General features: G+C 37.7%; 1 protein-coding gene across 1 annotated transcript in view; it reads right to left on the bottom strand.

The window, feature by feature from the left end:
- The window catches only part of CEP128 (centrosomal protein 128), a 452,428-nt gene that overhangs the window by 377,511 nt on the left and 61,842 nt on the right, over window positions 1-13,075 (bottom strand). Inside the window, exon 8 of the mRNA XM_061156507.1 lies at window positions 4,795-4,911. Coding sequence (XP_061012490.1) covers window positions 4,795-4,911 — 117 coding nt within the window. The remainder of the gene's footprint in view (window positions 1-4,794; window positions 4,912-13,075) is intronic.

Genomic DNA, 13,075 nt, shown 5'->3' with positions numbered 1-13,075 from the left:
TGAAAAGACAACCTATGGAATGGGAGAAAATATTTGCAAATGGTGCAACTGACAAGGGTTTAATTTCCAAAATATACAAACTGCTCACACTGCTTAAAAAAAAAAAAAAACTTATCAAAAAATGGGCAGAAGATCTAAATAGACATTTCTCCAAAGAAGACATGCAGATGACTACAGACACATGAAATGATGCTCAACATGACTACTTATTAGAGAAATGCAAATCAATGAGGTATCACTTCTTACCAGTCAGAATGACCATCATCAGAAAGTCTAAGAATAATAAAGGCTGGAGAGAGTATGGAAAAAAGGGAACCCTCCCACACTGTTAACCAGAATATAAAGCCACCATGGAGAACAGTATGGAGGTTCCTTAAAAAACTAGAAGTAGAGTTACCATATGGTCTGTCAATGCCACTCTTGGGCATATATCTGGAAAAAAAAAAAACTTTTTAATTTGAAAAGATACAGGCACCCCAATGTTCATAGTAGCACTATTTATAGCAGCCAACACATGGAAGCAACCTAGATGTCCATCAATAAAGAAACGGATAAAGAAGATGTGGTACATATATACACAATGGAATATTACTCAACCATTAAAAAGAACAAAGTAATGCCATTTACAGCAACATGGACGGAACTGGAGAAGCAAGTCAAAGACAAATATCATATGATATCACTTACATGTGGAATCTAAAAAAACAATTACAAATGAACTTACTTATAAAACAGAAACAGGCTCAGAAACATGGTTACCAAAGGGAAAAGGTGGTGGGGAGGCATAAATTAGGAGTTTGGGATGAACGGATGCATACTTCTATAAACAAAAGGATGAACAATAAGGTCCTACTGTACAGCACAGGGAACTATTTTCAATATCTTAAAAAGAATCTGAAAAAAAAACTATATATATATATATATATAACATTCACTTTGCTGTACACCAGAAACTAACACAGCAGTATAAATATACTTTAATGTAAAATATATAAATATTTTTAAAAGCAATATGAAAAGAAAATTATTGCACAACTAATGAAACATTCACCTCTCTAGAGAGACAGCGACTGAGCTACGAGAACAGTGTTGTCTGAAATGTGGCATGTGAGGTACGAAGGCCACGGAAGGTCCTTGTCAAGTTAAGAAAATCTGACATTCACATGCAGTAGCACATAAGCAGCTAAGCCTCACCAAAAGAAGTGAATTGCAGAGTGTGAGCATATCCCTATTGCTCAGACCAGGAGGAACAGGAAAAAAAGAACAGAACAGTAAACAATTTTTAAAAACTCTAAATAAGAAAAGGAGAGTGGCTTTCCCTCAATCAATTTCCAATGACTAATTCTGTGATTTTCATTAGGTGGGAACAGATAAAGCTCTGAGGACCTAAGAACTTCATTAGATCACTAAAACGAAGCAGGTTTTAGCCAAAACCACAGATTGCCTCCCTATAACACATTATATTAATACCCAGAAATCTCTGACATTCTGGAATTTTTAATGACGACTCCCAATCTCTTCACAGCTTTTGACTGTCATAATTTGAACTAACATTGAATCGCACATTTTAGGAAGGCAGAAGAATATAGTGGCTGAAAGTCCAGGCATACTTACCCACCTAGAGATTCAATTTTCATCACGCCACAAACAAAATTCATAAATTACTACTGCCATACAGTACAGGTATATCCATAAGTATTAACACCAAATAGAAAGCAAAGTGTTTTCTCTCCTTAAACACGATATTTCCGGAACACTCTAAGCCACTTAACTTGGGAGTAGGAAAACGCGTCAGGCTAAATTAATCCTTTCCAGTTTCCACTGCACTGTTTAATCCAAAATCACCTATTAAAAGCACATAGGTTACCACATATATTAAAGTGACAAAGTATGAAATTAAACATTTCTTATCAATAGTGATCCTCTATTGTACTGTCAGAGATGGAATTCCAAAGGACTGTTCAAGCTTTTAGTCAAAATGACAATTACAATGCAAATACTCAGGCTCTGGTTTCTCAAGAATAGGGGTGGGAAGCAATCTTTCTCTCCCTCTTTCTTTGTAATTTTCTGCATTCTGTAAAGAGAGTAGAAAATAAGCATGGAAAATTTCTCTAATCTTCTCTCACAAAAAAGAACAATTGTCTCTTCAGTGCTGTTCTTACGCTCACCAGATGCAATTTGCTTTGAGAACAAACGTATAAAAATCAAGGTTTTTTTTTTTTAAAAAAGTCTACCCACATCTGTATCTAATTATTCAACAAAGTATCCTCTTCAAAGTAATTACCAACTAACAAGGGTATGTGTCCTTTTGTGAAATGGAGGAAAAATGGAATTTTAGAAAACAAAAGCAGATTTTTCTATCGGCTTACATTATAATTTCAGGCTTGCAATTTTCATTGCTAATTTTCAATGGGCACATTTCCTAAAACTTAAAAAATTTAATCTGTCAATCTAAAAGGGTTAATGATCTTCAAGAACACACAAGTACATCTGAAGAACATCACTTTTAAAGAAAAACATTTTGTAAAAGAAAAAAATACAGCATTCCTTTTGTTTTTAAATCTTTTGGTTTCCTTGTTTCTAATTTTTTAATGCTTTATATATCTAAGAAACATTTAAAGGTAATCTCATAAGTTTCCTATAATGACAATTATGAAACATAACCAAGATGATAAAATGATAATTCATAAATCTACACTAATGTTAACAAATGATTGAATGAGTGGAGAAAATGACAAAGCACTTCTGACAGTAGGATTCCAACTGATTAAGAGATATGACAGAATATTTTTTAAATCACTGTTTAGTATCACTTACAGCAGTAACTGTTTCATGAAAGAACCAATAGATGCTAAAATTTGCAGGTGAAAATATGATGAAATACAGGCTATTTTCAAGTTTCAAAGAGCTTCCCCATAACACAAATAATTAAAAAGCATAATATAGTAACTTTACAGCAGAGAAACCTGGCAAGCAACACCTTAATCAATGTTCAGTTTTCATCAGTGATGGAACAAATCAACATTATATGCCTCCTGATCTGATAACCTAGGAAAAACACAACAACAATTCTCTGGGTGTCCTGCCAGAAGTCTAAGACCTGAATCTAGTGATGAGGAAAAAAAAAAAAATCAACAAACCTAAAACAAAAGACATTCTACAAACTAATTGACTAGGAAAAAAAAAAAAGACTGAAAAACTATTCCAGATTAAAGGAAACTAAAGAGACATGATGGTCAAAAGCTTTATGTAATCCTGTATTGTACCCTGGACCAGAAAAGGACTTTAAGTGGCAAAATTTTAATAAAACCTATAGGTTCATAGTATTGATCCAATGTTAATCTTCTGTGATAACAGAAGAGAATGTACGCACCTTATTATTTAGATTTAAAAGCATCTACATTATGTCAGCAACTAGCCTCAATAAAAACTTTTAAATATACATACACACTGAGATACATATATAAAATAATAAAGAAAGTCTGGCAAAAATGAATATTAGAGGAATCGAGGTAAAGGATATCCATTATTCCTTTGTTCTACTTACTCAACTTCTTCATAAGTCTGCAATTTCAAAACAAAAATATTACCTTGGGCTTCCCTGGTGGCTCAGTGGTAAAGAATCGACCAGCCAGAACAGAAGGCCCCTGGGTCGGGAAGACCCCACGTGCCATGGAGCAACTATGCCCATGCACCACAGCTAGTGAGCCAGCGCTCCAGAGCCCGAGAACTGCAACTGCGGAGCCCGTGCACCCCGAGCCTGTGCTCCCCAGCAAGAGAAGCCACCTCAAGGAGAAGCCTGCGCATTGCAACCAAGAGTCGCCCCCGCTCGCCGCACCTAGAGAAAGCCCATGTGCAGAAATGAAGGGCCAGCACAGCCATAAATACATAAAATCAGTTAAAAAAAAAAATGTTACCTAAAGGGTAACAGTTTGAATTTGACCATAGTCTAGTTGAGGGAGCTGCAAACTTCTATAAAGAGCCAGTCAGTCAATACTCATTTTAAGCTTTGTGAGCCATTCAGTCTTTTTCACAACATCTCAACTCTGCTGTTGTGTCACAAACGTACTGAAAATGAATGGGAGTGGCTCTGTTTCAATAAAATTTTATTTACAAAAATCGGCAGTGGGCCAGATCCAGTCCATAGGCCAGTGCGCTGATCCCTGGTCTAGTTCACACCAAAGAAAATTAATCTGAGTAATTATACCTTCAGTTTCACATGTACTGAGCACAAGTTAGACACTAGGTTAACTGTCTTATCCACATCAACTTATTTACTCCTGCACCAATGTGATTAAGTAAATGCTATGATTATTTCTATTTTCTACAGAGGAAATGATGTGAAGACTTGACTCATTAGAAAAGACCCTGTTGCTGGGAAAGATTGAGGCAGGAGGAGAAGGGAACGACAGAGGATAAGATGGTTGGATGGCATCACTGACTCGAAGGACATGAGTTTGAGCAAGCTCCCACAGTTGGTGATGGACAGGGAGTCCTGGCATGCTGCAGTCCATGGGGTCACAAAGAGTCGGACACTGAGCAACTGAACAACAACAGCAAAGGAAATGAGTCTAGAGAAGTTAAGCAACTTGCCCACGGTCATACATCCAGTAAAGTGTACGCTCTGGGTTTGAACCAGGAAGGGTCATCTATATACAATGAACTGTAAGCAATATGTTGCACTTCTCACATGGATTGTCACATGCAACACCCAGGAACTAAAACCATTTTAACAACAGCTAAACAACCACCTAACCTCAGGATTTACATTACGAAAAGCCACTTTTCACAAACCTCCTGGAGCTGCTGAGAAATAAGTCCCAGTTGATCCTGCCGTCTTTCCACCAGCTCTCTTTCTGTTCGCATCTCTTTCTCTATTTCCTGAAGCCGCCGCTCCACTCGATCTGAAACCTTAACATAAACAAAGAAACAAGTGACATTATAGAGCTGCTAGGCAAAAAAAGAGACTAAACTGAAGAGATATTTTATGCCAGATACACTACTGCCTAAAGCATTTAAGACTATGGCTTATTTGTAGAACCGTTTTTAATGACATTTATAAAGCAGGTCACAAAAATACTCACTAAAAGTTGCAAGAGAAAACAATCATTAGTCTCCAATTAATCCAAACCTAGACCCCAGAAAAAGACTGAAATGTTTCAAAGTATAACCTGTGTCCAAAGAGCAGAGTGAAAGGTAATAAACTAGAAAAGAGTGCCCTCTGGTGAGTTAGAAGACAATTACCAATTTTGCCTACAACTGTATTTATTACTTTATGAATGATAAATTGTTCTATTTAGTTCTTTTTCATTTTAATTACTAAAACCATGACCTGACTTGGAAGGTTTTGATGTTTATATGCAGCAAATAATTGAAAGGGCTTGTCAACCTTTGCTACTATGATATGCTAAAAATAAACCAGCAGTAAAAGATCTAAAAACCAAGTCACATGGAAAATGTTTAATTGGGATTCTCTAAAATAAACATGAAAGAATTTATTCTCTGATGTAAGATTTTTCCTTGCTAAAAGTTATGCATATTCAAACACACTTCATGAGTATTATGATGCAGTCCCCTAAATAAAATATACACTACTTGAGTACTTGCATATATTTGGTATAGGAGGATACGATAAAAGATATTTGTATTCATTTAAGAGAAGCAATATATACAGCGCTGTTACAAAAAATCTTTTGCCACAAATTCTATAGAATCAATAAAGGTCTTGGTCACAAGGGATCTTACTGGGGCAACAGAAATATTCCAAACTAGATTATTAAAACAAGACCTGGTGCTGACTGTGGCTCAGAACGTGAGCTCCTTATTGCAAATGCAGGCTTAAACAGAAGAAATCAGGGAAAACCACTAGGTCATCCAGGTACGACCTAAATCAAATCCCTTATGATTACAGACAGTGGAGGAAATGAATAGATTCAAGGGATTAGATCTGGTAGACAGAGCGTCTGAAGAACTATGGACGGAGGTTCATAGTATTGTAAAGGAAGGAAGCAGTGACCAAAACCATCCCAAAGAGAAAGAAATGCAAGAAGGCAAAGGGGTTGTCTGAGGAGGCTTTACAAATACCTGAGAAAAGAAGTGAAAGGCAAGGGAGAAAGAGAAAGATATACCCAACTGAATGAAGAGTTCCAGAGAATAGAAAGGAAAGATAAGAAGGCCTTCTTCAATGAACAATGCCAAGAAGTAGAGGAAAACAACAGAATGGGAAAGAGTAGAAACCTCTTCAAGAACACTGGAGATATCAAGTGAACATTTCATGCAAGATTGGACATGATAAAGGACAGAAACAGTAAGGACCTAAAAAAAGGAGACGAGATTAAGAGGTGGCAAATACACAGAGAAGAACTATACAAAGAAGGTCTTAATGATCTGAATAACCACAAGAGCAAACTTGGAAAACTCAGCAGTGGCCACAGGACTGGAAAAGGTCAGTTTTCATTCCAACCCCAAAGAAAGACAATGCCAGAGAATGTTCAAACTATCTCACAACTGCACTCATCTCACACACTAGCAGAGTAATGCTCAAAATTCTCCAAGCTAGGCTTCAACAGTATGTGAACCAAGAACTTCCAGATGTTCAAGCTGGATTAGAAAAGGCAGAGGAACCAGAGAACAAACTGCCAACAACCACTGGCTCATTGATAAAGCAAGACAATTGGAGCAAAACATCTACTTCTGCTTCATTGACTACTCAAATGCCTTTGGCTGTGTGGATCACAACGAACTATGAAAAATTCTTCAAGAGATGGGAATCCCAGACCATTTTACCTGCCTCCTGAGAAACCTGTATGCTGGTTAAGAAGCAACAGTTAGAACCAGACAAGGAACAACAGACTGGTTAAAAATTGGGAAAAGAGAAAGTCAAGGCTGTATACTGTCACCCTGCTTATTTAATTTATATACAGAGTACACCATGCAAAATGCTGGGTTGGATAAATCACAAGCTGGAGTTAAGACTGCCGGGAGAAATATCAACAACCTCAGATAAGCAGATGATACCATTCTAATGGCAAAAAGCAAAGAGGAACTAAAAAGCCTCTTGATAAAGTTAGAAGAAGAGAGTGAAAAAGCTGGTTTAAAATTCTGCATTCAAAAAACTAAGATCATGGCATCTGGTCCCTCCACTTTATGGCAAATAGATGGGGAAAAAGTGGAAACAGTGGCAGATTTTAATTTCTTAGGCTCCAAAATCACTGTGGATGTTGACTGAAGCCATGAAATTAAAAGACACTTGCTCTTTGGAAGAAAAGCTATGATGAACCTGAACAGTGCATTAAAAAACAGAACCATCACTTTGCTGACAAAGGTCTGTACAGTCAAAGCTATAGCTTTTCCAGTAGTCATTTACGGATGGGAGAGTTGGACCATAAAGAAGGCTGACCACCAAAAAATTAATGCTTTTTAATTTTGGTGCTGGGGAACACTCTTGAGAGTCCCTTGGACTGCAAGGAGATCAAACCAGTCAATCCTAAAGGAAATCAACCCTCAAAAGTTGCTAAAAGGACTGATGCTGAAGCTGAAGCTCCAATACTTTGGCCACCTGATGCGAAGAGCTGACTCACTGGGAAAGACCCTGATGCTGGGAAAGACTGAAGGCAAAGGGAGCGGCAGGGGATAGGATGGTTAGAGAGCATCAAGGACTCAATGGACATGAGTTTGTGCAAACTCTGCTGCTGCTGCTGCTAAGAGTTTGTGCAAACTCTGCTGCTGCTGCTGCTGCTAAGTCGCTTCAGTCGTGTCCGACTCTGTGCGACCCCATAGACGGCAGCCCACCAGGCTCCCCCGTCCCTGGGATTCTCCAGGCAAGAACACCAGAGTGGGTTGCCATTGCCTTCTCCAATGCATAAAAGTGAAAAGTGAAAGTGAAGATGATCAGTCGTGTCCGACTCTTAGCAACCCTATGGACTGCAGCCCACCAGGCTCCTCCATCCATGGGATTCTCCAGGCAAGAGTACTGGAGTTGATTGCTATTGCTTTCTCTGTGTGCAAACTCTAGGAGGCAGTGAAAGACAGGGAAACCTGACGTGCTACAATCTACAGGGTCACAAAGAGTTGGACACAACTTAGCGACTGAACAAACAGACACAAAACTAGATTATGGTGATAGGTGCATAACTGAGTACATTTACTGAAAATTATTGAATTGCACATTTAAAGCAGATTAATTTTATGGTAAACTATAATGAAGCAACTTAGCAGCAGCAGCAGCATACCTCAAATCAGGTTTTTCTTTGAAAAGACATTGGTAAACATAAGTTCAATTAGTCAATAAAGGTTAAGCAAGAATACTCTATCAAAAATTAGTAGTTAACATTTACTAAGACTGGTAAGTCTTGGGTTTCCAACTTTGAGTGCTCAAGAGCAATTAAGATATTTACTACGATACTCAGAGTACTTTACTAAAACCTCAAAACACCCTTTAGCATCAAGCTTCTAATTTATTCTAGCAATCAACCCTAATATCCCAACAATTTACTACTGCATCTGAAATAAAGGCAGTACTTGCTGTTACAGAAACAATGTTAAAAATAAAAAAATAAAGCTAATTCATTCTATTTTTATAATGGCAATACTGTCATTGTTCACTCAGTATGAAAATAGCAACACTTATTAAAAAATAAATGATAGGGAATGATCTCAAACATATTAAGGTGGCTATTATCAACAAAAACCAGAAAACAATGCTGGGGAGGCTGCAGGGAAACTGAAACCCTGCTGCATTGCTGGTGGGATGTACAAGTGTGCGCTCACTATGGAAAACAGTCCAGTGGTTCCTTAAAAAAGTGATTAACCACATGATTCAGCAATTGCATTTCTAGGCATACACCTAAAAGAACCGAAATCCAGGTCTCAAAGTGATTATTTGTATACCCAAGTTTGTAGCAGCACTACCCACAACAGCCAAAAGGAAGAAGCAACTCAAGTGTCCACATGCAATGGTGGCTGCAGGGCCCGGGGGAAGGAAGACTAAGTAGCTGCTGTCTAATGGGTGCAGTTCCAGTTTGGTAAGATGAAGAGACTTCTGTATTTGGTTGGACAACAATGCGAAGGTACATAACACTACCTAACTGAACACTTAAAAATGGATAGGACTGTACATTTTATGTTCTATGTACTTCACAATTAAAAATAAACAAATAATAAAGAACGATAAAAATGTCTCTAATCTGTTAATATCATGTATCAGAAGAAAATAACATTAAGTATTTTGTTGTATACTTGTATTCTTCAAGAGATGGGAATACCAGACCACCTGACCTGCCTCTTGAGAAACCTGTATGCAGATCAGGAAGCAACAGTTAGAACTGGACATGGAACAAAAGACTGGTTCCAAATAGGAAAAGGAGTATGTCAAGACTGTATATTGTCCCCCTGCTTATTTAACTTATATGCAGAGTATATCATGAAAAATGCTGGGCTGGAGGAAGCACAAGCTGGAATTAAGACTGCTGGGAGAAATATCAATAACCTCAGATATGCAGATGACACCACCCTTATGGCAGAAAATGAAGAACTAAAGGGCCTATTGACAAAAGTGAAAGAGGAGAGTGAAAAAGTTGGCTTAAAACTCAACATTCAGAAAACTAAGATCATGGCATCCGGTCCCATCACTTCATGACAGATAGACGGGGAAACAGTGGCTGACTTTATTTTTTGGGGGCTCCAAAATCACTGCAGATGGTGATTGCAGCCATGAAATTAAAAGACATATATACATATTTTTTTCTTTCTGTTCACATATCATGGACAAATTTCCATGACAACAAATCTACATTCTGATTTTTAGCAAAGGTATAGTTTTCTGTAACTGATTAAAATAATTCCCTATTGATAATGGGATAACTGTAATTTATTTTTACTGGCATATGTTGTGACAGATACTCCTGTACAAGATTATTTTTGTAAACTCAAAATACAATCCTTAAGTAGAATTATTAAGGCAAAAGGTATGAATCAAAAAATTTTTTAAAAATAAGGACTTGACAGAATTTTGAACTTTTACCCAAATCTTTAATTCTAAAAAGACTGAGGATATGAAGCAAGGTATTAACCATGAATCACAAAACAAACTAATGAGAAAACTGATCCCAATACCAGTCTCCTTTTTCAGCAGCATTTGTAATTCTCAGCTCCGTTTTCAAACACTCATTCATTCAGTAAGAATACACAGACGCTAATTTGTTCCAGCTTAATGCTAGGCAGAGATTAGAGATACAGCAATACATGGATACATCCACAGACTCTGCCTTTCAATAACTTTTATCCATTGAAGACTGACAATGAATGAGTAATTAGAAATTTTCTAATTAAATTCAATGAGTTGAGCAACTGATGTACCTCAGGAAAGCAGGCTGTGCCTATTATTAGCACCCTATCAAAATGTAAGCAATTCAAGTAACTAAATATCGAAATCAAAACCCAAGATTATTTAGCAATTATCTACCTTACCACTATAACTGGTACATGTAATGAGACTGAGCTACCATATTTGAAGGACTCTGTTTTGAAATAATGGTTGTGTTAGGCAGTTTCTGACAGGGTTTCAACAATCTCTGCTTCCTGGTGTTCATACACTGGTAATAATTTCCTCCCCTTGACTGTGAGCTGGCCCTAGTACTTCCTTCTAGCGAACAGAATATGACAATAAGTGATGATGTGTCATTTCGATGATTAAGGAACAAAAACTCTTTCATCTTAATAGCATGTTTTCTCTTCTTGCTTGCTTGCTCTAAAGAGGCAAGCTGCCATTTTCTGAAATGCTTTGTATAGAGACCGCATGTCAAAGAAACAAAAGAGGCCTCTGACCAACAGGTCATGATGCCTGATGCTTCAGTCCAATAACCTAAAAGGAGCCAAATGAGCAAGGAAGATCATCCATTCTAATGAAGCCTTGAGATAACTGTAGCCTGTGAAAGACCCAGAGCCACACCTGAATTCCTAATCCACATTAACTGTGAAATAATAAAAGTTTAAAGCCACTAAGTTTTGGGAGATTTGTTATGCAGCCATAGATAGTTAACTAATGTAAATTTTTAATTGGTTTTCAAATAAATCCTCACCCAAGAAATAAACTAGAGAGTCTGATGAAGAAGAAGAAAATATACATGTTTTTTCCACTTCATTCAGAAAATTTCTATCCACTTCACATAATTTTGTTCTCCATTTCTAATTATTAAGACCCCCATTTCATCCACGGTAGAGGGATTTTTAAATAGACAGGTAGGTGGTCAGTACTGAGAAATAGCTAAACAGTACTGAGAAAAAAATAAAACATATACACAAACCAGCATGATTGAAAACGAATAAACACACAAACTATTTAATGAATTTCACTGACTGTGTGGATCACACCAAACTGTGGAAAATTCTTCAAGAGATTGGAATACCAAATCACCTTACCTGCCTCTTATGAAACCTGCATGCAGTTCAAGAAGCAACAGTTAGAACTAGACATGGAACAACAGACTGGTTCCAATTTGGGAAAGGAGTACGTGAAGTCGGTATATTGTCACCCTGCTTATTTAACTAATATACAGAGTACATCATGCAAAATGCCATGCTGGATGAAACACAAGCTGGAATCAAGACAGCCAGGAGAAATATCAACAACCACAGAAATGCAGATGACACCACCCTAATGCCAGAAAGTGAAGTGGAACGAAATGCTTCTTGATGAAGGTGAAAGAAGAGAGTGAAAAAGCTGGCTTAAAACTCAGCATTCAAAAACCTAAAATCATGACATCTGGTCCATCACTTCATGGCAAATAAATGGGAAACAATGGAAACAGTGACAGACTTTATTTTCTTGGGCTCCAAAATCACTGCAGATGGTGACTGCAGCCATGAAATTAAAACACACTTGCTCCTTGGAAGAAAGCTATGACAAACTTAGCACATTAAAAAGCAGAGACATTACTTTGCCAACAAAATCTGTATAGTCAAAGCTATGGTTTTTCCTGTGGTCATGTACAGATATGAGAGCTAGACCATAAAGAAGGCTGAATGCCAAAGAATTGATGCTTTTGAACTGTGGTGTTGGAGAAGACTCTTGAGAGCCCTTTGAACTGCAAGATCAAACCAGTCAATCCTAAAGGAAATTAGTCCTGAATATTCATTGGAAGGACTGATGCTGAAGCTGAAACTCCAATACTTTGGCCACCTGATGGAATGAGCAGAGTCATTAGAAAAGACCCTGAAGCTGGGAAAGATTGAAGGCAAGAGGGGGAGGGGATGACAGAGGACAAGATGGTTAGATGGCATCACCGACTTAATGGATATGAGTTTGAGCAAGCTCTAGGAGATGGTGAAGGACAGGAAGCCTGTATAGGGTACAGTCTAGGCACTTCCAAAAGGATCAAATACACATCAGCTCAAATAAGATAAAGGTTTCTTTCTCTCTCATCTTACTGCCCAGAAGAAAGTAAGATAAACTGACAGGCCACTCTCTTCCCTAAGGTCATTCAGAGATCCAGTTCCTTCCATCTGTTGCTCCATCACCCCCAGACTGTTATCCTCATCTGCATGGTTTAAGCTGGGTCCATGCTACAACCCCATTTCAACCCACATACAGAGAGAGGAAGTCTCAGCCAAGTGGCTTTGTTTTCAAGTAGACAACCCAAAAGGTGCATGTACCACTTCTACTCACACCTAGTCAGTCACATGGTCACAACTTAGAAAGGAAGGAAATCTAAGATACGGTCATCTCTACCTGAGTCATCACGGGCCTGGATAAACCTGCTGGGGGTGGGGAACAGGCTCATAAGAGGAGGAAGATGGGGATCTAATGCTAAAGGAAAGAAGGAACTCATTACAATGGGCCAATTAGAGAAATATAACTTCACGCATATTGCAGCTTTAAGGTAAGCCACATTTCATCCTTTTTGGAAAACAGTAACATAAATGTTAATTCTCAGATGGAAGTATTAGAAGAGGACATTTACAATACTAATTATAAAGTTGAGCAATGTGCAACAAATTACAAATGCACATAAACTTTAATCTTATAAATCCACTCTTAGAAATTTATTCTACCAATTTACTTTCCCATGTGAAAAAT

This window comes from Dama dama, chromosome 12, assembly GCF_033118175.1.
Source record: "Dama dama isolate Ldn47 chromosome 12, ASM3311817v1, whole genome shotgun sequence".
NCBI classification, from domain to species: domain Eukaryota; kingdom Metazoa; phylum Chordata; class Mammalia; order Artiodactyla; family Cervidae; genus Dama; species Dama dama.
This window is presented reverse-complemented; position numbering and strand designations above follow the sequence as displayed.